Source organism: Eubalaena glacialis, chromosome 4 (assembly GCF_028564815.1).
Source record: "Eubalaena glacialis isolate mEubGla1 chromosome 4, mEubGla1.1.hap2.+ XY, whole genome shotgun sequence".
Classification (NCBI taxonomy): domain Eukaryota; kingdom Metazoa; phylum Chordata; class Mammalia; order Artiodactyla; family Balaenidae; genus Eubalaena; species Eubalaena glacialis.
This window is the reverse complement of record NC_083719.1, coordinates 131,378,062-131,403,939: the sequence shown is the minus strand read 5'-3', so window position 1 is coordinate 131,403,939 and position 25,878 is coordinate 131,378,062. Positions and strand designations below refer to the sequence as shown.

At 46.3% G+C, this 25,878-nt stretch overlaps 1 protein-coding gene across 3 annotated transcripts in view; it reads right to left on the bottom strand.

The window, feature by feature from the left end:
* Positions 1-25,878, bottom strand: part of GALNT10 (polypeptide N-acetylgalactosaminyltransferase 10) — a 221,699-nt gene that overhangs the window by 39,945 nt on the left and 155,876 nt on the right. For all 3 annotated transcript variants that reach the window (XM_061189890.1, XM_061189891.1, XM_061189892.1), the window contains one exon: positions 1,157-1,342. In XM_061189890.1, coding sequence (XP_061045873.1) covers positions 1,157-1,342 — 186 coding nt within the window. The remainder of the gene's footprint in view (positions 1-1,156; positions 1,343-25,878) is intronic.

Sequence of the window (25,878 nt, the reverse complement as noted above, 5' to 3'; positions counted from 1 at the left end):
GTGCTCCCCGAAGTACAGTCTCTGGACCAGCAGCACTGGCACCACCCGGAGGCTGTTAGGAATGCAGCTTCTAAGGCCCCGCCCCAGACCTCCTGAACCAACAACTCAGCACTCTGTGTGTTAACAAGTCTTCTAGGTGATTCTGATACACACTCAAGTTTGCCCTGAACTCGAGTGCTCTTTGCTCCCTATGCTTTCTGTTACGGAGAGCATACCCATCCATTTTTGAGGCGTTCACTTTTCTCTCTGGATTGACAGATCTTCCCCAATCTGCCTCCATCTCTGTCCCTCACCTGACTCCCAGCCCCAGTAGGACATTTCCTCTTCAGCGTCCACCTGTCAGCAGCAGCTCAGTGCCTTCCTCAAAGCTCAGAGCCTAGGGATTCAGACCTGGTTCTTCAGCCATCCATAAGGAACCTCACTGCCGAGCAGCCAGGCCTCGTGTCTCCCTTCTGTCCACAAGGCTACGTGGATGACTCCTGGATCACACTGCCCTCTGTCTGGAGCCCTTACCTGAGAGCGGTCAGAAACTCTCCAAAGAGGAAATGAATTTAGGGAGGCAGTGTGGAATCCTGAAAGAAGATACACTTTGGAGCCAGAGAGATGGTGACTTTGACACTTACTGACCAAGGGACCAAGTGAGTCACTCAAAATCTCTGAACTTCAGTCTCTTCTATTATAAAAAGGGGAGACTTTCGACCTGGCATGGTTTTGTGAGGGCTGAAGATAAAGCTTACAGCCTTCCCTGCTCACAGCAGCAGTGCAGTGAATAATAACTGTTCTAAGTTGGTATGATGGTGTTCCCTACAATTTGGCTCTTAGCAGTAGGCAGCCTTGGCTTGCTTTCCAATAACACCTGAAGTAACCTGGGAGAAGCAATCATGTCACTAACACTAATGTGCTTTATGACTTCGGGCAAGTCACTTCCCCTCTCCGAGTCTCAGCTTCCTCCTCTGTAAAATGAAGGGACAGAACTTTTAAGGTTGCTCTGAGCACTCCTGAGGGCCTGATACCCTCGTGGCGCCTGGCATTGTGCTGGGTGCATCTCAAGCAGGCAAGGGAAGCCTTGTAGTGTAGATGACTCCCTGCAGAAAGCAGGACCGGAGGCCAGTGGCTCACTCCAGGCCGCCTACCTCACCTTGCAAGCCTCCCTTACCGAGCAAGGGGGGGAGCCAGTTGACATTGGCTTCACAGTGTGAGTCCAAGAATGTGATGACATCCCCAGTTGCTGCTGAGGCCCCCAGCATCCGGGTCCTTATCAGCCCTTCCCGTTTCTTGGTTCGTAGAATCCTCACGCTGGGGAAAAGGGCCATGTAGTCTTCAAGTGGCTTCTTCAGGTGCTCTGTGAGGAAGAGAGAAGAGGACAGATGGATAGATGGGTGAGTAATCATTCTTGTGACCCCTTCCTTACATGTGCACTGCACTTTACAGTTTAGATAGAGCTTTCCAGTGCACTGTCTCATTGGACCTTTCAGATAGGGTGAAGAAGGGCAGGAATAACCACCTGTGTGTTGCAAAGGGGGAAACTGAAGTTTAAAGAGGTCCAGTGTTAGTGCCAGACCTGGAACACAGAGAGACCTTCTGTACGAGGGCGTTAGCAGCTGTGGTTTATGTCTGGCTGGGACCCATTCCCTCATTTTCTAGCAACAATACTCTGATTTTCTTTGGGAAACTGCCCCTCCCCTTCTCAGTCCTTCAGACTTGGGTGGGCTTGACTGCATCTCCAAGGGGGAGGAGCATGTGGCTTGGGCCTGACCAATCAGGGCATTCCATTTTTTTGGCCACAGTGATTGGTTCAGGGATGGACATGTGGCCTGAATTGGTCCAAACAATGAATCCTGAGAATTCTTTTTCAGAACTATTGAAAAATGAGGCCCTTTTTTCTTACTAGAGTTGCTAGGTTGGTTGGCCCTAAGTCTGGAGTTGCTTGTGACATCTTTAGCAAAATGAGGTGATGAGAGGTGGTGGGAAGATCTGCTGAGACTGAAGTCAACATGTAAAAAGAGAGTGAAAAGATGGAGAGAGACATTATCCTGATAACATTTTGATTCTCCAGATCCCCCTGTGCCTGAAGTAGAGAGACTCCCAGATGTTCTTATTAAACATAACAACCAATTCCTCTTCTTGCTTATTCTAATGTAGGCTGGCTTCTGGCCCATGCCTGGAAAAGCCGTTATAAATAAATCTCAAAGACAGTCTCTTTCTACTAAAAGTGCCAGCCTTAACGTTAGTGTCTCTTGATTTTAATCAGGGTTACGGCCCTTTATGAAAACTCTAGTATGGCTACAAAAAAACCATAGTTTATATCCTACTTAATGGTGAAATACTGAATGCTTTTCTACTAAGAGCAGGAGAAAGGCTGTCCACTTTCTCTCCACTTTAGTACTGTTCTAGAATTCCTAGCCAGTGCAACTGGTAAGACAAGGAAATAAAAGGCATAAAGATTGGAAAGAAAAAGGTAGCAGTATTTTTAATTGTAGATGACATGATTGTTTACACAGAAAATCTTAAGAAATCTACAAAGAAACTAGAACAGGAAAACTTTGCAAGATTTCAGGATACAAATCAGCATTTAAAAATCAACTGTATTTCTATAGACTAGCAAATAAGAAAGCTATTTGAAAATACAATTAAAATGGTAAAAATACCATTTACAATTTAACAAAGTGAGTACAAAATGTATACTGAAAACTACAAAACACTGTTGAAAGAAATGAACAACCAAAATAAACGGTAAGATAGTCCACGTTCATGGATCAGATGACTTAATGTTGTTAAGATGGCAATACCTCCTATGTTGATATACAGATTCAATGTGGTCAAAAAAATCACAGATGGCTTCTTTGCAGAAATTGACAATTGACAAGCTGATACTCAACTTTATGGAAATGCAAGGGATCAAGGAATCCAGGACAGCTAAAAAATGTTTTTTTGTTTTTGCTTCTCTCTGAAATATTTGGGTTCTTTTTTTTACTTAATTAATTAATTTATGGCTGAATTGGGTCTTCATTGCTGCGCGTGGGCTTTCTCTAGTTGCAGCGAGCGGGGGCCACTCTTCATGTGGTGTGCGGGCTTCTCGCTGCGGTGGCTTCTCTTGTTGCGGAGCACAGGCTCTAGGTGCACAGGCTTCAGTAGTTGTGGCACATGGGCTTAGTTGCTCGGAGGCATGTGGGATCTTCCCAGACTGGGGATCGAACCCATGTCCCTGCATTGGCAGGCAGATTCTTAACCACTGCGCCACCAGGGAAGTCCCTAAAAAATGTTTTGATTACTTATACGTGAACGTTCATAGCAACAGTATTCACAATAGCCAAATGGTGAAAATAACCCAAATTTCCATCACCTCATAAATAGATAAACAAAGATGGAATATATCCATACAATGGAATATTACTCAGCCAAAAAAGAAATGAAGTACTGATACATGCCACAATGTGGATGAACCTAGAAATCATCATATTAAGTAAAGGAGGCCAGACACAAAAGGTCACATATTATATCATTCCATTTGTATGAAATTCCAGAATAGGTAAATCCAGAGACAGAAAGCAGATCAGTGATTACCATGAACTGGGGTGGAGGGGAATAGGGAGTGACTACTTAATAAGTATGGGGTTTCCTTTTGGGGTGGTAAAAATATTTTGAAACTAGATGGAGGTGATGGTTGCACAACGTTATGAATGTACTAAATGCCAATGAATCGTATACTTTAACATAGTATCGTATATTTTAACACGGTTAACTTTATGTTATGTGAATTTTACCTCAATTTAAAAAAATGGGTAAAGGACATGAATAGGCACTTCTTGAAAGAAGATATACGAATGGCCAATAAACACATGAAAAGATGCTCAACATCATTAGTCACCAGGGAAATATAAATCAAAATCATAACGAGATACTACTTCACATTCACTAGGATGGCTATAATGAAAAAGTAAGATAATAAGTGTTGACAAGGATGTGGAGAAATAAGAGTTCTCATACACTGTTGGTGGGAATGTAAAATGGTGCAGCCACTTTGGAAAACAGTCTGGCAGTTCCATAAATAGTTGAACACAGTTACCATACAATCCAGCAATTCTACTCCTAGGTGTATATCCAAGAGAAATGAAAATATACATCCACATGAAAACATGTACACTAATGTTCATAGCAGCAATTTTCATAATATCCCCAAATTGAAAATCAAATCATCCAAATACACATCAACAGATGAATGGATGAATAAAATGTAGTATATCCATACAGTGGAAATACTATTCAGCAATGAAAAAGAATGAGCTTTTGCAATAATATGAACAAGCCTGCTGGGTTAAAGAAGTCAGATAATTCTGCTCTGAATTCACTCCATCTGGAGTTAGAGCTGGAAGGGCCCTCCTAATTCAGGGGCTGTGGCTGAATCACCTGGTGAGCTGGCTGCAAATACAGCTGCTTGGGCAGCCTCCCAGGCGACTGTGATTTGGTAAACTGAAGGCAGCATCAGCATCTTTGGTTTTACTTGACCCACAGGTAATTCTGATGTACAGCTAGGCCTGGAAAGCACTGGAGTAGTTCAGTCTCTTCATTTTATAGACAGAAAGCTGAAGTCCAGAGAAGGGAAGGTGCAACAGTTAACAGTAGAGGCAGGGCCCCTTGACTGCTTGATCCAGAACCCACTGAACCTTTTATTTTTCTAACCTGTATAGAAATGAACCATTTTCACTGGTAAGGCAGATTATGACTTGCAAAGGAGCTTCACATATTTTATCTCCCTTGATTCATAAAATCATACTCTGCATTACAGTTCTCCCCATTTGACAGATGAGAAAACTGATGCTCAAAGAAGCTAAGAAACTTGCCCAAGGTCATACAGCCAGTAAGTTGCTGGGTTCTCTGTAGAAACATGAGGCTTTCCCCTCTCTAGCTGTGTTTTCCCTATCTCTCATAATCATATACTACTGGCACGATTTTTGCCACTTCTGCCAACCTCACTACGATTTATTTAAGATTTTTTTTTTTAAATCAACTCACTTAAAAATATATATATATTTATTTATTTATTTTGGCTGCACTGGGTCTTAGTTGTGGCATGAGGGATCTTTAGTTGCGGCATGTGGACTCTTAGTTGCAGCATGCATGTAGGATCTAGTTCCCCAACCTGGGATCGAACCGGGCCCCCTGCATTGGAGTGCGGAGTCTTACCCACTGGGCCACCAGGCAAGTCCCAGCTCACTTTTCTTCAATTAAAAATTTAATTTATTTTAAAAGGAAGCATTAAAAACTATAAATGGAAAATCGGTACCATTTGTGATAAAGAGCTAATAAATTTAAAAACCCAAACAAATAAGAATAAAGCGACGTTACTAGATTTTAGCCAGATCTTCCTGCCTCCCTCTTTGTCAAGAAGGGAGATATGAGCAACCAGCCAAGACTTTCCATCTGAGGGTAATCAGAGGAAATGAAAGAGAGCTGAAAAGAGGAAGCATTCTCTCCCCATGAGTCAATGTTACTTAATGCAAAGTCTCCGGGCCACCTGAGACCATCTTAGGTACCGCTTAATCACTTTTGTGCTGGCGCACTTGGGGAAACACTGCTCCAGACACTTAAGTCTCCAGAAACTTAAAGAGTGGAGATGAGGTGTGTTTTGTTCTCTGGCATCTTGCAAGTCAGAGCAATTAAAAGATATACAGAGGAAAGATTAACTTCATATACAACCTGAGGCTGGAAGGCTGAAAAATACTCCAGATCGCCTCTTGCTTGCTTGCAAAGATTAATACGGCTTCTCCGGCCCTTTCCCACTTCTCTTTGGAACAGTGGCTCTGTAGAGAGCAGAAATCAATTTGCCCTAATTGAAGGACTAAATCTTTCCAAAAGAGACTTTCTTGGGCAGTGAGACAAGATAGCAAGAGGCATGATCACGCTCCAGATAGGCTGCTGTTTGGGCAGGAACACTATCTTTAAAGAAAAGAAAAAAAAATCCACAGTCATTGTCTTGTGACCAGCGCTTCTTCTTGGCTGGGTTCAGCTGGTAGGTCATTAACACGAGGATGAGATAATCTCCTATACCACACACCACTACTCCCAACAGAGGGAGATATATCCCCCTGTCCGGCTCTAATCATTGAGGGCCCTGCTCGGGCACAGCCCCATTGCTAAATCACCCCAAACGCAAATGGCCGCAGTCATTACAGATGGACCAATTAAGGCCTTTTGACAGCTTGTGGCAAAGTCGGCACAATTATTTAGGGGCAATTATGCTCCTCCTGTCCTTATTAGAAACATTTACACAAAATCAAGACTGTTGCCTTATTTTATCACACTGTCTTCTTGGATGAGGACAGTCCGTAAAGTCATAGAATTTTAGAGCTGGAAGGGGCTTTAGATGAAGATGATGATGGTTCTGACGATGACAATTACACGGAACAATTCCTGAGGCCCTGCTCACACACGGAGCTCTCTACTGTATATACATAATCTCTGTCGCCTACACCACCACTACAAATGGGGTACTATGGCCCCCTTTTATACAAAAAGACACCATGAGGCTCAGAGCGGGTGGCGCCCCCCCCCAGGTGCACAGTTTATAAATGATGGAGCCAAGGTCTAAAACCCATCCCTGCCTGACTGTTAACAGAGCACCAAACCCCATCTCTGCCTCACTTCCGTCAGACCCTCCATTCTACCCAGAGAGGGACGGCTAGGACCGGAAGTTAACTGTCTTGCCCAGAATCATACAGTGAGTCTGTGGCACGGCGTTTTCCACGCCGGGACTTCCCCCCACCTTCATAAGCCCTAGGACAGGGATGGCAAACAGGCTTCATGGAAGTGCCTGTGCTCACAGGTGTGTAATGGATAGCTAAAGCAATGTTAAGAAAGACTCTGAGGCTATACCCTGGCTCAGCGTGCAAATGCCAGGGCTGAGAGATGTCTGCCCTGATGCAGCAGGAAGGCAGCTGTCCTAATGCCGCAGACGCATCATTCCCATTGCAGGGGTTGCTCTGATGGCACAGCAATACAGAATTGCTCTTGCCCTTATTATCCCTAATCTCATGAGGAGCCACAGCCATCCAATGGGGGTGGGGGTGGTGAGGCTGATCCTGAAGGTGAGCCCCCATCAGGGTAAGGCTCTACGCAGGTGTTCAAAGAGCACTTACCAGAGTGCTCCCAGGTGGATTCTGGGTGCCCTGCCCAGACCCCTTCAGCATTTTGTTCTCTGCCTGCCTGCCTCCCACCTGCCAGCACCTGCCACTGCCTGGGGCTCGGCATCCACGTGGTAGACCTCCACCGAGGGCCGTCGTGTGTGTGCACAACCGCCCCGGCTCCCTCGCCCCTCAGGCGGGATAACCCCGAGCACGTGCTCTGTGCTGGCTCCCAGTGGGGTCACCATGGCTGCCTGCCGTGGTGCCCGGCATAGGCACCCTTCCTGGCTGTCTCTCCTTCCTCTTCTCACTTCCCCACTCTCTTGCTGCTGTTTCCTGAAATCTCCTCTCAAACTAACTCCTTGCACTCAAATCCTGTCTCAGGATCTGCTTCAGGAAACCCAAACCAAGACAGTGTCCAAGTGGCAGTCATGGGTTAGAGGATCTGCAAGGCTGAGGGTGTGATCCCTTGAAGGTGATGACTTTGGATCAGCAACACGATGATGTTTGGTACCATTACTTCTGTAAATAACGGTCACCATGTGTCTAGTACACTCCCTGCCAGGCATGAACCCAAGCACCCGACATGCATTTACGCATCGCATCTTCACAAACACTCCACGAGGCAGGCTGGTATCCCTGTTTTACTAATGAGGAAACTGGGGCACTGAGAGATTTAATAACTTTGCCCAGGTCTACACAGTAAGTGGCAGGTCTTGGATTTAAACTCAGGCAACCTGGCTCCGGAGTCTGTAGGCTTCTTTGTTAAACTTTTTTTAAAAAAATTAAGAATCATTTCAAACATATTTTTTAAAAAGTAGAATAGGGGCTTCCCTGGTGGTGCAGTGGTTGAGAATCTGCCTGCTAATGCAGGGGACACGGGTTCGAGCCCTGGTCTGGGAAGATCCCACATGCCGCGGAGCAACTGGGCCCGTGAGCCACAGCTACTGAGCCTGCGCGTCTGGAGCCTGTGCTCCGCAACAAGAGAGGCCGCGATAGTGAGAGGCCCGCGCACTGCGATGAGGAGTGGCCCCTGCTTGCCACAACTAGAGAAAGCCCTCGCACAGAAACAAAGACCCAACACAGCCAAAAATAAATAAACTAAATAAATTAAAAAAAAAAAAGTGGAATAGAATAACAAAGCCCCAAGGATCCATCACTCAGCTTTGGGAACTGTCACTGCTGGCCTCTCTCGTTTCATCCCCGCCCCTGCCCACTGGATGATATTGGCGCTGATGGAGTTTGTGCCTGTAACCATCGTGCCATTAGAGGGGAAAAGCCAGGGAGGTTAACATGGAAGGATATTACAGCTTCCTCTGGACTAGCTGTCCCTCTCCTAGGAACACACCCAGTGAGTTGTCCCAATGTTGGGCACCCAGTATCTTCTCAGGAAATCCTTGGTGATTATCTCATTGGACTCCCCGCAATCACCAATTCTGGGCAGGTATCATCAGTTCTGGTGTTACTGGAGGGGAAACTGAGGCTCAGGAAAGGGAAGGCCTTGCCCTAAATCTCTCAGCTACTGAGGTCTGAGTGAGGACCAGAACCCAAGGTCTGTGCTTCCTTGGTCCTCCTTGTATATCCCACCTGAAAATGCACATACTTCCCCGGGAACTGCAGCCTCCCTGGTTCCTGTGTTGAATGGAGCTTTTCCCTCCTGTCTGGTCTGAAGGGCACTTAGAACTCTGAGGATGGTTCTCCCTGGTGGGCTGTGCACCAGGAGTTGCACTAAGAGGAGTTGCTGAGAGTTGAACTGTGTCCTCCCCAAAAGGTATGTTGAAGTCCTAGTACCTAGGAATGTGGTCTTACTTGGAAATAGCATTTTACAGATGTAATCAAGTTGAGATGAGGTCATACTGATTTAGGGTGGGCCCTAATCCAATGGCTGGTATCCTTTATAAGAAGAAGAAATTTGGACGCACAAGGAGAAGCCACTGACCACAGAGGCAGAGATTGGAGTGATGCTTCTACACGCCAAGAAACACCAAGCATTGCTAGGGAGAGGCGAGGAGGGATCCTTTCCTAGAACCTGCAGAGAGAGCATGGCCCTGCCGACACCCTGATCTCAGACTTCTAGGCTCCAGGACTGTGAGGGATTAAACTTCTGCTGTTTTAATCCACTGGTTTGTGATGCCTTGTTGCGGCAGCCTGAGGACACTGAGACAGAAGAGAGGTTCTCATACACTGGCATCGAAACAATGACACAGCAAGAACACGGCCCCGGTTCTGGCCACTGCTGTCTCTTGTCTGGACCACTGTGGTCTATGGCCAACCAAAAGAGCCATGACTGCTGTCCCCGCGTCCACTCTGTCTCTCTTCAGTCTGCACGCGCAGTCCAGGGGGCCTCTTGGAAGAGAAGAGGACTGCACCGTGGCACCCTTCCGCTCTCTTGCTTAAAACCTTTCCACGGCTTCCGTGGCTCTCGGAAGAAGGTCCAAAATCCTTCCCAAGGATGACAAGCTGTGTATGGTGGGTCCTTCCCCCTCTTCAGCCTCATCTTGCCCTTCCCTTCCTTCCTGCCCCCTGCATGTCATCTTCTTTCAGGCGTCCAAAGGCCCCAGGACGACCCACCCCTTCTGCCTCAGAGTCTGTATCCAAGCCGGTCCTTCTGTCTGGGCTGCTGAGGTCTGGGCTGCTGTCAGTCTGTTCAGGAATCTTTGCTCTACTGCTGTGTGTAATCAAATTAATTCCCAAGCAGAGTCCAGAGCTTCAATCTCTGGTGCCATCGAGCCTTGCAGAGACTCCTGCTGAGGGGCACCAAAAATAAAGGAGCTCTGTGTGTCGCCAGAGCTGGCAGGACACCAAGCATATGGGAGAGGGCCCCGTGGATGGGACCGCAAGGGAAGAGGAGAAGGGGGAAGGAGAGGGGAAGGAGAGAGAGGGGGAAGAAGGGGAGGGGGGAAGTAAGGAACAAGTCACAAACCAGACCAATTCCTGTTGGTTCTCTGGCCTCGGGGGTGTTGTCAATAGTGCAGAGGTGCAGCGGGAGAGGCTGCCTTCCGCACGCTTGGGCTGGCTTCTGGGACTTCTAGGTGTTCTGGGTCTTGTCATATCTCAGCTCCGCTGGGCTTCTGGCTATTAAAGTGTCATAGCTCGTCTGTTTCCAGGATTGATTTATTCACTTGTAAGTCTTAGCCACTGTATTCTAAGGCACTGCCAATCCATTTGGAGGTGGGCAGGGTTCACAACAGCAGGCAAAACCCTTTGTCCTATTTTGATACTCAGGTGCTTCTAGCCAAAGGACAATTGTTAACATGAGGTAGACGCTCTCATCTTTATCGTCACCGTCAGTGTCATGGTTTCTGCTGGGTGCTTACCGTGTGCCTAGGCTCAGTGTTAAGCACTGTTACCTACACACATTGTCTCGTTTCATTCTTACAACAACTCTCTAAGGCAGGCAGTGTGAACTATCTTAGACAAGGGGAAACTGAGGCCTAGAAAAGTTCTATGCCAATCTATGTTCAGACAGCTAGGAGGTGACAGCCAGGAATCAGACCAGGTGTTTCTGGTGCCAAAGTGGGCATTATTAACCATGAAACTACACCACCCCTCAAAGTCCCTGGTCTCTCCATTCTGCCAGGTGGGTACCAGTTTCCAATCCCACAACCTCAACCCTATCTCCTACCCCCTGGGGTGTCCAGGGCTTTCACTTGCTTGGAAAACTTGCAGACAGGTAAATATAAATAGCAGGAAAATTTAAAAGAGAGGTCAGGAAGGAAAGCTACGTTTGCACCAGGATGGGTTTTTGGCAGGGGAAATGTACAGGCATTTAGGCATCATTTATTGTTTGGAAAAGGAAAGCAGACGAGCCCTTCAGGAGAGACATCCTTTTTCTGGCCCAGAGTTCTAGGAGGAGATTCAGAGAGTGGCAGAGCTGAAAGGGGCCTCCGAATTCAGCTAGAAGGCCTTTTCCATTCTCCTTTGACGCGGGTCCTCTTATAACACATTCTAAGGCATTAACAGACACTTTCGATGTGTGTTTTTGAAAAAACAACCATTTCTTTCTTTTTTCCCTTCCCTCTTCCCCTCCTCCCCCGCTTCTTGATAATAGCTTTATTGAGATATAATTCACATATCATACAATTTACTCATTTAAAAAGCATACAATTCACTATCAAGGAGCCATTTCTTGCACTGCTGAAAGTAGTGAACCAACCGTCCCTTAGTGAAGGTCTTTCTGCCAGGGAGAATTCAGTTCAGTTTAATCAAGAAAGCACTTACTGCACTCCTGCTGTGTGTCAGGAACTCTGCTGGGCACATTCCTTTCTGTTGCTCTAACAGGGTGGTTTTCAAAGTGTGATCCCCAGACCAGTTGCAACAGCATCATCTGGGAACTTATGAGAAATGCCAATTCTTAGGCCTCACTCCAGACCGCCTGAATCAGAGGAGTGGGGCTGTCGATCTGGAATTTAACGAGCTCTCCAAGTGATTCTGATGCGTGTAAACGTTTGAGGGACACTGGTCCAACGTAATGCAGACGGTGACCTCAGAGAAATAAATCTAGGCGATTGTGATCATACAGCTGCCCCCTGCATCTGTGGGTTCTGCATCTGGGGATGCAACCAACCACGGATTGAAAATCTTCAGAAAAAAATCCAGAATGCTCCAAAAAGCAAAACTTGAATTTGCCATGTTGTGGCAACTATTTACATAGCATTACATCGTATTAGGTATTATAAGTAATCCAGAGACGATTTAAAGCGTTCGGATGAGCGTAGGTTATATGCAAGTACTACGCCATTTTATATAAGGGACTTGAGCATCCAGGGATGTTGGTATCTGTGAGGGCAGGGTGTGGTGGTGATGGTGCTCGATCCAGTCTTCCCATGGATACCAAGGGATGACTATTTTAGGATCTGTAAGTGATTAGAAACAGAACCCCATGTTTCCTGCTAGAATAACAGAAAAACTAAAGCTCTCCAAGGAATCCAAAACTATTTCCTGACCCTAGCAAAACTGTGAAGGGGATGGGTGCCCTCTCATCCTCCTCCTCAGACTCACAGTGGTCCCCACCTGGCCTGGACTCCCCTTCACCTCCCACCAGGACCCTCCTCTCACCTTCAAGTGAGAAAAGATCTGACAGACGAATGCACCTCCTGAGATGCTCACAGCAAGGCTTCTCAAACCACAGCCCTAAGAAACCCTAGGGGACCTGGTTTTCACACACTCACTGGGCAGCCTCGGAGATTCTGATTCCCATTTTGTTACGTTCCAGTAACAAAATGCATTTCTGGGGGGAACCTTTGGGAGGAGGAGAGGGGAACCAGTAGGCTGGGCGTTGTGTGGCGGGAAGAGTCAGAGCAAAGCACATACGTGATGCAAACCCCTCCTCTGCCGCTTCCATCAAGTGTTCAGTAAAGTCTAAAGCCCTCCAGTTTTGCGCACATGGACTCTTCCGGGTGCTCTCCATCCAGAGTGGAAACAGAGTGAGTCCCTGAGCAGAAGCCAGAAGCCAAGGAGACAGCAGACTCGGGTTTACACCTACTAGGCACCAGGAGCTGTCCCAGGTACTTGGCTGGCTCATCCCACACACATCTTTCACTGCAACCCTATGAGGGGTAACGCTATTTTACAGATGTAGAAACTGAGACTCAAGAAGGGTCTGTCACCGCCCATGATCACACAACTAGTGGTGCTTTCTCTGAATTCAAGCCCTAATGTGTCTCTTTTCACCATCCCTTACAATCAGTGGCCTCTTGGTCTGATGGCTTAGATTAACTTGTTAGGTTTACAGGCAAACCTCGTTTTATTGCATTTCACTTTACTGAGCTTCGCAGATACTGCGTTTTTTACAAAATTGAAGGTTTGTGGCAACTCTACGTCAAGCAAGTCTGTCAGCGCCGTTTTTCCAACAGCTCACTTCGTGTCTCTGTGTCACATTTTGGTAATTCTTGCAGTATTTCAAACTTTTTCATTTTTCATATTTTTTTACTGTGATCTATGAACAGTGATGTTACTACTATGACTCACTGAAGGCTCAGATGACGGTTAGCATTTTTTAGCAATAACGTACTTTTGAAATTAAGGTAGGTACATTGTTTTCTTTAGACACACTGCTATTGTACACCTATTAGACTGCAGTGTAGTGTAAACATAACTTTTACATGCACTGGGAAACCAGAAAAATTCATGTGTCTCACTTCTGAACCTGTAATACCTCCGAGATCTGCCTGTATTTCTCTGGCACTTTTCTGAGAATGAATGGGAATTTGACCTCCAACCTAAAGACAAACTGTACACCTTCCCCAAACAGTTGCTTTGAAACCACAAGCCCCTCTGTTCCTTGGTATCACATTACAAATTACCCCACTCCTCAGGGCACAGGTATTTGGCCTGAACATGCTTTTGGTGATTTCAAGAATGAATTACACTCCTTCCTCAAGCAATCACATCCAACAGCCAGCTCCCAGAAATAGAAAGCACTTCATCACACAAATTAACTCCTCTCCCCTCTTTCACAGAAGATGAGTGATCTATTAAAAAAGAGATGCTATTATCTAAACAGGCAGCCTTATCTCCACTTTTAACTTCAACTAAATGCATTGGTCCCTTTTCAGTGGGTGGGTAGGGTCATAAATCTGTTTAATAATCAGATGACAAATAAAAACATACCAGAAACTACCACTATCAAGTTAATTACAGCGACCCCTGTTTTCTGAAAGCCACTCCCCACCAATCAGCTACAATTGAGAAGACAAGGCTGGGTCCCTTGGACTTGGCCATCCCCACTTTTTCGCCCAGTTGGAGCCCATCCAGGGGAGCAGATTCATGGGCAATTCCAGTTGTGTGTTCTTGGTAGCTGCTCTTAAATTATGTCAGGTTGTCAGGTGCTGGAGAGCAACATGTGTTTCATTTAGGATGCTGGCTTCCATGCCTATCGTTTAAGGTGTTATTAAAAAAGAAAAAAAAAATTCTCCACTTTAGCAACAGTGTCAGCCTGTCAGTTTCATATTTGTTAAAGGGCAAAAGTATTCCCCTGGGGGAGATTTTCCTGCTCAGTGCCAACGAAGAGAAAGCTTTCCTTACCACCCTCTCTAACTACTGCTCCCTATCCCCCCAAATCCCAACCCAACCTCTGGAAACCTCTGCTTTTTGGAGTCCTGAGACCTCATCCGGGCCTCTTCCCTCTCTGCTTCCTAATTGGTTAGCACCGGAGGAGGAACCATGGTATCTTCAGCTATTCACAGAAACTTCCACATCAGGAACTAACCTGTGCACAGAGGTCATCTTGGCCTCTAATCCCTTACCTCTCCTCCCATCCACACTGTTGCTACAGCACAGGTCTACTGATGTCATCTGGTGACACTTCAGGCCTCCCAGCAATATCCAGAGCTCACCTTTCCAGATCCATCTCCCATCTCAACCCTGCACCCAATCCTCTCTCTGCAGACACCACTTGACTAATTTTCTTGCCTTTGTTCCTTTACTCTTGCAAATCTCACAGCTCAGAACATCCTTCTCTGCTTCTCTGTCCCAGGGAATCCTATGCTTCCCTCCAGGATCAGCTCAAAGTGCTCCTGAATCAGCAATTGTGCGAACGATGTTCTCCTGACGCCACTGAGTGTAGCACGTGCTCTGCTTTCCATGCACGTTCGGGTTCAGGACTTGTGTCTCTCTGCCCAGCAGCAAGCTTCTTGAGGGCAGGACTGAGTGTGATTTATTTTCCCATCCCTCACAGCACCTGCCATGTGGCAGGTGCTAACAGATGTCTGGTGAATGATCCTGGCTTGATATATTTTCCTTGTCATTTGCTGCTTTTATTTTTTAAAATCCATGTCACCATGACATGGCTCAACATGTCACCCAAGGGAAGACATCAAGCATGTTCAGGGGGCACTGCCATCTAGGTATTCACTTGTGAGTCTCTAAGCATAGGAGGTAGCATCAGGAAGCAAAAGTCAACTTCACAGCTGATGTTTATCAGTGAACTAACCACTCATGAAATTCCCACTCAAATATCACTCCCCACTTAATGAAAGGGTATATCTTTGCCCATCATATCCAAGTCTGTTTGTGAGATGGCTGTGTTTCAGATGTGACCATCCTTCAGTATAACACAAACTGATTACAAGGTGCTATAGAGGGAGCAGCAAATGCAAAGGCCCTGAGGCAGGTGGGGGCAGAACCTAAAGCAGTCATTAACAATGGTTAATGTTTAAGGCCATTTCCTGTAGGTGCACACTTGCACAGAATCCTGTTAGGGCATGCCTCAACAATTCAGACAGACCGCAGGGAAAGAAACACCGCAACTGATACAGGTAGACTTCATTTTTGGATGTAAAGTGTTCTGAATGTTTTATCTTTTTCTTTCTAAAATGGAGAAGTCTTTACTAATTTTTTGTGATCCTAAATATGATGCATTTGTTATAAAAAAAAGTTTTTTTAACCATCATGGAGGAAGGTAACATGTGAGTGACAAGCCACTCTGGTCTCATCCACTAGAGATGGACATTCTTAATAGTTTGGTGTACTGCTCACCCAATTTTCCAGTGTTTTTGTGCTTATTTATCTATTTCTTCTGAAACCTGCTTTTTCCCCCCCATTTAACAATATGTCATAGTCATCTCTCTATATCAGTACATGTAGATCTATCATGACCTTTTTCCTACTATCTCTCTTGATCTACCAATTAACCCAGGTGAGGGGAGCAGCGCCATTTTGCCTGACATGGAGACTAAGGTTGGGAGAGATGGAGTACTTTGCCCAAAGTCAACAACTGGTAGACTAGAAGACCAGGCTCTCTGCCTCTGTAGCTCATGTCCTGTCTCTGACACTATGCTGTCTGCCTTCAGAAGAAAGGACTAGATCCAGAAGAAAAAGTTTGCAGAGAGCGAGTTCAGCTCAAAGTAAGGAAAGAGATTTCTAATAATAAGAGCTGTCCAGTAAAGGAATGAGATAGCTCATAAGACAGTGAGCTGTCCATAACTGGAAGAATTCAGAGGCTGAACTTACAATGCAAACCGTAGAAAAGACTCAAACATTGGAGAAAGATGGCATGGCCTTGAAGGCCCCCTCCAGCCCTGGGACTGTGTGATTCTACGGTTCCAAGATGACATACTTGTTAATACAACCTGCCTGTCCATACAAAAGGCTCTAAGACTGGTGAAGATCCAGCTCTGAGGACCTAATCCTTTAACCCAGTGGCTCCTTCTGAGATGCATTTAGTAATCAGCATGGAGAGAATGTGGTTTTCTTTCCATAAGCTCTAGCCTATCTTATCTGCCCCTGTAATTGTCTCCCTGCCCCAGTGGAGTAACTTGTACTTTCAATGTTGTTGTTGTTGTTGTTTTTTAAATTGAACTAGATATTTTTAATCAATTCATTGACTTGTATGTCCCTATTACAGAAGATAATCTTGATTTTACCCTCAAATCAGTAAGGAAAGGAAAAGGTGGTAAGGAAAGCTTTCTCTTCCTGCGCACTGAGCAGGAAAATCTCCCCCAGGGGAATACTTTTGCCCTTTAACAAATATGAAACTGACAGGCTGACACTGTTGCTAAAGTGGAGACTTTTTTTTTCTTTTTTAATAACACTCATTAAGAATTTATTTCCCACCAACAACAATCCTTTTAAAAAGTACAGATTAAAGTAAAACATGTTCTCAAAGGAGAATTTGAACCTCAGGGAAAAAAATCAACCAATTTATTTCTGGCAAATTTCAAGCATATACAAAAATATCCACAAAAATCTAATGAATTCTCTCTTTGTATCCATTACCCCGTTTCAACAATGACGAGCTCATAGTCAATCTTATTTCATTTAAACCCAAACTCTCAAAATCAACCACTGGCAAAGTTGCTTGAACCTAGTATTAGACACAATATGATTTCATTCATTAAAATTTTTGTATGAATTCTCTAAACATCACTGTTGTATTTTTTTTAGTGTGTCAAGGGCTAGAAAACACATGGAATGCTGCCTTCAAGGGAACTCCACAGGGTGGGTATGTATGAGGCAACATGGGCTGGGGGTTTTGTGTATTCTGAACCCAGAGCAGCACTGGACAGATTTTTCCAGTCCTCTGGTTGTGTATGAGTTGCTCGATGCATGTATGTGATTTGTTAACCTGTGCTCAAATACACACACACAGACACACACACACACACACACACCTCTAACGCTTACTGCTGGGCAGAACAGAAGGAGCTGCTCATATCTGGGATATCATAAGCTTAAGACCAAAGAGAAAGCACTGGCCTAGGACCGCTGTGGCGAGAGGCTCTCAGCCCTGGTGAGGCATCTTGTTCCCATGCAGAGACCCAGATGGCCGTCTGGGTTGCAAAGCCATGGACATCTGGCATCCCCCAGAAGCCAGGTAGTATGGTCTGTGGCATGACAGCAACAGCCCCTGGCTCCTCAGTGCCTTTTCTATCTGGGTCTGTCACAGGCCTGCCTCTCACCCACCGGTGGCCCCGTTCCTGTGGGTTACCATTGCCTTCCTCTAGGCACGGGAGAGCATTTAAAAAAGTGTACAATACGTGCTCATTTTGCAAATCAGATCTGTGAAAATAAATGAAATATCACCAATTAACCCACTGTCTTGATGGCCTCTTTTAATATTTTACGTCTGTTGGGGCTTCCGTGTCCCCTTAGTAGAAAATCCCCGTGGTCTGGAACACCATTCCTCCATATTCCTTATTGCACAGTTCAGCGCAAAATAACATTTAACTGAGCCTCCATTATCTGCCAGGGAGGGCGTGAGCAGATCAGAAGCCAAGACAACCAAGCTCAGGCCCCAGGTCTATCAAGGAAGATATTTCTGCTACAAGAATAACATCAACAGCTGACACACAGTGAGAGTGGTTCTGTACAAGACATGGTGCCAAGCATCCTACAAGTATTATCTCATTTAACACCCATAGCAATCCTACAAGTGGGACTGTCATCTCCATTTTACAGATGAGAAAACTGAGGCTTGGAGAGTTGGAGGATCTTATATACTGCTAGTAAGTGGCAGAGCAGGGACTTGAATCCAGGTCCGTGTGACTCCAGAGCATGTGTTCCTAACCACCGTGCCTTCCTTTAATAGTGGAAGCATGTGCAAAGATTAGCAGCAGCACCCGAGGACTGGATGAACGTTGGGGAGGGGACCAAGGGGAGTGGAGGTCTCCCAAGCAGAGTTTCAAAGGAATCATTAGGGTGGTGAGGTGGGGAAAGACATTCTAGGTAGAAAGAAACCATGCAAAGGAAACAGAGCCTTAAACAGATAACTATACAGAGTCCACTGTCTTCTCACCAGTGAAAAAGCTTGTTAATAAACAGTGAAGAAGTAATGCATGATTTCTTTCAATTGAAAGGGATATTTCTTAAGTATGTATGAGTATCAAATAGAGGCTTTGCTAAGAAACAAAAATTTAGCTTATAAAGGCTTAAGACATAAACCTCCTCCCACCCCACCCCTCCCCCGAACCCTGGAAAGGGAACATGCTAAAATCTCTTGAACCCTGCAGGAAATAAATTGCTGGGTCAAACACTTTCTTTTCTTTAAGACAGTATTATTTTTTAATTAAATGAGAAATAATACACATATTCTCCTTGTTAAAAATACCCCCAAAACTACAAATACAAGAGGGTAAAGTTTCTTTAGTTTCTTTTGCTATGATCCTTGATCCTACTTCACTTCCCTGCCTCACAGGTAATGGCTGTTAGCGGTTTGGAGTATGTCTTCCATGCCTTTTTCTAATATGTTTACTCAAACATATGCGTACACATTGAAAACATAAAGTACTGCTTTTGTTTGTGTGTGCATTTATAAATAAATGGTTCTGCAGCTTGCTTTTTTTACACTTTATAGTACATGTTAGAGTTCTGTTTATGTCATTTGGATCCCGTGCCTTGTTTTTAATAGCTGCCTCATATTCCATATTAGTGATACATCACAGTTTATGCTCCTTCCTCTACTGATGGGCACTTAGGTTGTTTCTAATTTGGTGCTCTTACAAATAGTGCTACAGTGAGCATCCTTGTATGTGCCTCGTGGTATAGACATGGTGACTATTTCTCTAGGACACCGAAAAATGGAATTCCTGGATTATAGGATGTGCACATTAAAACTTTTTGGGTACTTCCAAATTTCCCTCCAAAGTGGAATTCCCAATTTTTGTCCCCCCAGCAGTTCCTGTTTAGAATGGTGAGACTCTTGGGAAGGAGGGTGGGGTGGAGGGAGGAGAGAGGAGAGAGGGTATATTTTAAATGGCATATTGGATATAATAAAATAATGATTTAGAAAAACAGCTTCTGTTGTCATAATACAGATTAGATAAAGTGGGGCTGGACAACATCATTTTTGGGGGTGATACATAAAAGAAATGCTCTCAAAGAGTGGGCCAGGCCCTGCTCCTCCAAGAGTCTCTGGTGAGAGAGGTGAGGAAGGAGAGGACTTACATATTTTTTTTAAAGGGAAGTAAACCTTCAAAAAAAGAAAGAAAAAGAAAAGAAAAACAAAACAACCCAGACCTTGTTAGGATTTGGGGAGGGGGGGGGTCGGTCACTGAATAACCGCTGGGAAGAACAGAACAGGGGAGGGGGACTAAGCTCTTCCTCCGCAGGCTGCTCCTGGCCTCCGGGGAGACCTGCGTCTTCGGAGGTAAATCTGGTCACCATCCAAACCATGGGGCTGGGCCTGAATTCCCCAGAGGCGGGGCTGCCCCACCGACCTCATAAATCTTTCCTAGGGTCAGACACCGCCACTCAGCTGGTCTGACTGAAGAAGGTTGTCTAACCTGGCTGGCCCAGAACTTCAGGGGTGAAAGCTGCCTCTGGGGACAGCGGTGGTTAGGGAGGCATGTTTCCGTGGCTTTTGACGCGTTAATGGTATATGAAGGAGGAGACAAGCCTTCAGAACAGAGCTCGGCTCTGCTCCAAAGTGTGCACCAATTAAGATGATTACTGGTTTCCTTACAACACAAATACTAATGGCCTGTCACACTCTGGCATATTCTTCTTGGTAACCTTCAACTCTGAATGATTAATAAGGCTTTGGTGGCAAGGCTCATACACACAGGCAGAAAACAGGGCCGGGGGAACTCAACTCTGAAGACTGCGCATCCAATGAGGCAGAGGCTTGTGGAAACAAGTTCTGAAGGACCGGGACTGCTGGGGAGGGCGTGGCCACCATCAAAGGGGACCGTGTCCTGGGAATGCTCTGAGGAATTAGAATCAGGACTAGCTGTGTGACCCCACAAAGGTCGCTTTCCTCACTTTCTTGTTACATGGGGATGGTAACCCTTTTCCTGCTGGCCAGGCAGGATTGTTTACATAAGAGGGTGCTTAAAGATGCAGAGAATGGGAACATCATCATTACTGGCAGTCGTGAAAATGAAAGGGGACACACAGATGGGAGTGGGAGTACATACAGCACAGTGGTTAACAGCCAGGCTCCAAACCAGGCAGACTTAGGTCGAATGTCTTGCTTTTCTACAGACCAGCGCTGCCAAGTCACTTAAATTTCTCTAAGCCTCCGTTTCCTCATCTGAGAAGTGGGGATAATATAGAACCTCCTCTCTTAAGGTGTTAGGATGAAACGAGATCACATATGCGAGTGCTCAGCAAGCCCTGGGTCTGGGACAAACTGAGTAGTAACACTGTTAGCCATAGTTATTATTACTGTGGTTACACCAAAAGCCAGGAAAAAGGGCTTCTACCTTGGAGACCCCAAGGAAACCCCGCTTCCCCAATTTACATCTTCTAAAGACACCCCCTCCACACACACACAACACTTCAAATTCCATTTTTTCTATTTTATCAAGGCCAGAGTGCACCTGACTGTCCTAAACCCAACTCCTTCCCAGGGTTCTGTGAGTTTCATCTCAGGAGAAAAATGGTAAAGACTGTTTTCCATTTGGCCCTTTCAGAAAGATGAACTGCTAGGTAGAGGTACCAACACCTCACTGATGCTTTTGGTCTAATATTCAGTACTTACTGAGGATATAATCAGAGGAAGCTCCCCCAAACACTGTTTTATTCCCCCATTCATCTTATGTAAAGCACTGTACAAAAGGGTCTCAAAACCTTCTCTTCCAACTCAGTCACTGCCCCTAAATCCTAAATTTTGGAGCACCCGGGGCCCCACGTAAGTCCCCACCTCAGCTCACAGTGGGGGCAGACCCTACGGAATGCTTAAAGGGCCCCAGGATGGAGACAAGAGGGGGCCCACATGCTTCCAGGGCCAGGCAGCCGAGGGATGTGTGTGACATGGACCAGATGGAAACCCACAAACCTAGCTGGGGTCACATGGGAATGTGGGCCCAGAGATGATACCAGGAGAACCGGAGTACCAGATTTTTAGTGGAATTCTCCTAACTTCTAAATATTCTCAATTCAATCAGGTTTAAAAAATTATTTTGAAGGTCAAACAAGAAGGTCTATGGGGCTGTATCCAGCACCTTGAAAAGAAGATAAACTCTTCAAAGCTAGAAGTTTATGACCTAGAGCAAAGGAGCAGTAATTTACCAAATGGGGTTCTCTAAGACCAAAGGAGTTTAACGGATCAGAAAAGAGAGACAATAAAAACCACGGGTAATTCCACCACCCAGGCCACTGTTACCACTTGGATCTATATACTTCCAAGCATTGGGGGAAAAAATATATGGTTACAGATGTTTTGCTTGGTTTTTATATTGCATAGGAACAGGCCCAGACGTACACACTGATATGCAGCCTTTGCTCTCCTGTGCTTACCCTTATATTGCAATCACCTTTGCATCCTGTCCTCCTTGGACCACTCTCTTACACCAAGCCCTCTTCCTGGTCAAAATGTGCTCACTCGGCAGTTTTTCTGGCATGAACTGAGCCAAGGTTTCTCAAATTTAAGTGATGCACAGTACCTCTTAAAAGAAAAATATTACGGAGACCTCTTCCATAAACATACCCAAGGATTTATCTGAGAAATACTAACCAAGGAAACCAAGGTTTCTGACTTCCAAGTGTGAATTTTCCCAGCAAAGTGTCTCTACAGTTGCTAAAATAATAGTTTAAAAGATTAAAAATCAAAAGGAAAAAGGAAATTAAATAAAACCTACCTAACTCTTGGATCCACTGAACCTCAGCTTCAGAAACACTGGTCTCAGGCACAACAAGGGGTCCCTTGGAACCCGAGGCCCTTGTGAGTTCAGCCTCTGAAGCTCCTCTTGATCTGGGACCACCCCTGCCGGCCCTTCCTCCCTATAGACCCCATGGCTGGGAAACCACAGAGGTCAATGGTTTTCACTTGTGGGCCCTAGAGTTGAACCCAGGTTCTCCTCCTACCTTCATGGGGGAGAAGCCATACTTTAAATTATTTTAATTAATATAATTTTAAAATTTTTAAAATTTTCAATTAAAAACTTTCTAATTAAAAACATATTCACATCAGGCTCTTGGGTAAAATTTCTTTTGAAAAAAGTTTTCCGTGGTAACTAGACTTGCGGTGGAGATTACTCTGTAGTGCATATAGACGCGGAACTAGGACGCTGTACACCTGAAACTTATTTAATTTAAAAAAAGTTTCATTATTGAAGAAAGAAAAAAATTTGGAAAACCATAGATACAGGCCATTCTCCTCACTTCACAGAGGGTGAAACTATGACCCAGAGAAGGGCAGGGCTCGCTGGGTGACTAGTGAGTCAGCGACAGTCGGGCCTGAGGACTTGTTTCCCGATGGGCTGGGCTCCCTCCCTTGGCCCCATGCCCTGGATTGCCCTCCCAGACCCTTTCTCCCCCTCATCCCTGAACCCTCACACCATTCCTGGCTGCCTGATCTCCCTGCTCTCCCTAAAAGAAGCATCAGGTACTTCAAGTTTCAAGGGTTCCCCATGTATTTCCTCTCACGTGCAGATGGGAAGGCACAAAGCTCAAGGGACAATCTGGGCAATGTGGGGGCATCTCCACACCGAACACTGGCATCAACCCAGAGGTGTGCGCAGCTGCGGGGTCTCCAGCACGTGTGAGAGGAGGGGTTGGCACACTCAGCGGGTCTTATAAATGCAGACGTAATCTTCTTAGCTGGAGACACCTTTATGCTTCCGCTAAAAGATGAAATGAATTCAGAGTCCATTCCTGTTCTAAACATCAGAACAGAGGCTTTCGGGAGATGAGGTCTCCCTCAGTCCTGCAGCTGAAAGCCTGAAGGCGGCCCTGGGTCTGCGACGGGAGGAAGGGGAAGGGGCTGGGAGGCAGGGTGGACCTTATTGTGGACCGGGTTCTGGGCCTGAGTGAGTCTGGCCTTGAACTTGCTGTGTGACCTCAGACCACACATTTATCCTTTCTGGGCCTCACCTTCCTCATCTCTAAAATGTGGCTACTCCCATGTAGCCAACATTGCTGGATTACAATGAGAGCGGAAATGGGGGATGGTGTCTGGAGTCAACGTGACGTGTTTGTCGCTTACCCTCTGCATTTCAGTGACCTCATCTGCAAAATGGGAGCAAACCAACTTATTCATGCTGGGAGAGGAGTGAATGGATCAGAGATTCTCGCTTAAAAAGAAAAGTCAGGATACCCCCAAATCAACTCTTGGACATTCAATAGCAGCTGCAGCCTCAAACACATCATTTTTAAGCAGGTGCTCATATAGCCAACAAGGTTTCTGGCAGACCCACCCCCATTGTGCCCTTGTCCTTCAGGGGCTCACTCTCCAGCTGGAGGGGCAGATGCCAGGCCTGGAACAGGAGGGACCAGACACTGAGGGTCCACCCTGCAGGCTCGGCATGCAAGCTTCAGGACCCCAGGGAGGGGAGTCCAGCCTGGGCTAGAGCATCAGAGAAGCCTTCTCGGAGGCGGGAGGACCTGATCACCTTGGACTTGGAAGGTGAGGAGGAATTGGAGGAGGCAGAAAGGAAGTGATGATGAGGAGAGAGGGGGGTCCTGGGGGGTGTGAGGTTGGACAGGTAGGTTGGGCTCTGGGCCTCGCTCTCCTGGCCATGTTGGATCTTGCCCTGTGAAGGTAGACACGTGAGTGATTCAGGAGAGGGGCAGACAGGAGGTAAGGACCCTTCCTGTCTTGTCTGAGGACGGGAGATGGGGGAAGAGATCGGCTCACAAGCTTGGTCCTGAAGGGTGAACAGTTTGCTAGGAGGACAAGGTGAGCGGGAAGAAGGTACTCTGACCTCTGAACTTCCACTACCTGCTGCCCATTCTCTGCTGGCAGCACAGACTTCATCTGCCTCTAGACCCCAGCTCCTCAAGGTAGGGACCGCGTCTGGTGGTTTATCAGGATATCCCTAAAGTCCCACTGGAGACCTGGCTTGCAGCAGGGACCCAGTGGAGACCGTGGAGCCATGGAGAGGCACAGATGGCCTGGCTCAGTGATCTCTCTCCTCTCCAGCCAGCGCGCCCAAGGGACACTGCTCACTGCAGCCTAGGGCCACCGCGATCCCCTGCAGCCTGGTTTCCTCCAGGGAGCGGGTGGAAGGTGGGAAGTGAGAAAAGGCCTTTCGGCAACTTGGTTCCACTCCTCTGGGTGGGGTGGAAAGTGCTTCTCCCATGAGAACCTTGGCCCGGGATTTGGTTAATGATTAAATCATGTGTGCTAGGATAATATAATATTTAAAAAAGGTTATTTTTGGGGGTGCTGGCGTCACTGCTACCCTTTTTTACTCTCAACTGCTGCTTCGCTCTCTTCACCACCACCACCTCCCCTCCCCCAAACAAAGCAAAACCAAAACCACCATGGCCCACACCACCCCTGGAGACGGAGGCCAGAACCAACATCGGAAAACAAAAATAAGAACTCTTGGCAAAGCCAGGGTCCTGGCACAGAGATGATACCTTTGGAAGAACATGCGCTGAGTGAGTCCTCACAGCCCTCACTGCTCCCCAGAGCTAAACCCAGGCCTGGGCTTGGGGACTGACTGGGCAGTTACCAGACAGGAGGGGGCGGGTCAGAGCCGGTGAGGGTCCCTGGATCCAAGCATCACTTTTCATATGACACCGAGCTTATGACAAAAGAAAATTCCGTTCTTTTAAAAAAGCTTACTTTTTTGCCTGCCTGCACTGGGGGGCCCTGTGAAATTTCTTCCCCGCTATAACTATGTCCTAATATAAAACCTTGGTGTGATCAAAGGCTTCTTCAACCCAAAATTGTGAACAAAATTTCTTAAGCTGCTATGGAAGTTTGGCCCCTTGACATATCCAGAAAATAATGACAGTGCAGCTGTGGTGGCTGACGTGACGTGTTCAGGCACTTGGCAGGGCTCAGAGCTCACCATCACCGTACTTGGTAGCCAATCCATCATTCACACACCTGCTGATGTCTCTGCCATTCAACTCGGGCTTTACCCAATGGACACCAGCCACGAACAAGGCTTCATAGCATTAAGTGCCACTAAACAGGTGTCTGCACAAACAGATGTGTAATTGGCATAATTGAAAAAAAATGGCATGTGTCAGTGACAGGTCCAAGGCCAATTCCATTCTGCTGCCTGAATGACAGACAAGGCCTCTGGGGGCAGGCAGCGTCATGGCAGAAAGCAGTGGTAAGGACCAGGGGCCCGCCCAGCCCAGAGAAGCTCCCAGCTCTACACGTACCAGCTGTGTGATCTTGGGCAAGTCACTCCCCCTCTCCCAGCCTCAGGGTTTGCACTTGCGAAATGGGGATCACACTATCCCCACCTCATAGGCCTGCTGTGAAAAATTATGGAGAAGTGAGTGCAAACCACTTAACACTGAGTGTGGCACATAGAAAGCACTCAATCGAAGGCCAGTCTCCTTAGGTGAACACCCCTATAGAGGGAACTTTCTGTCCACCTGGGGAGAAGCTGTCAGCACCCAGAGTTGTTCC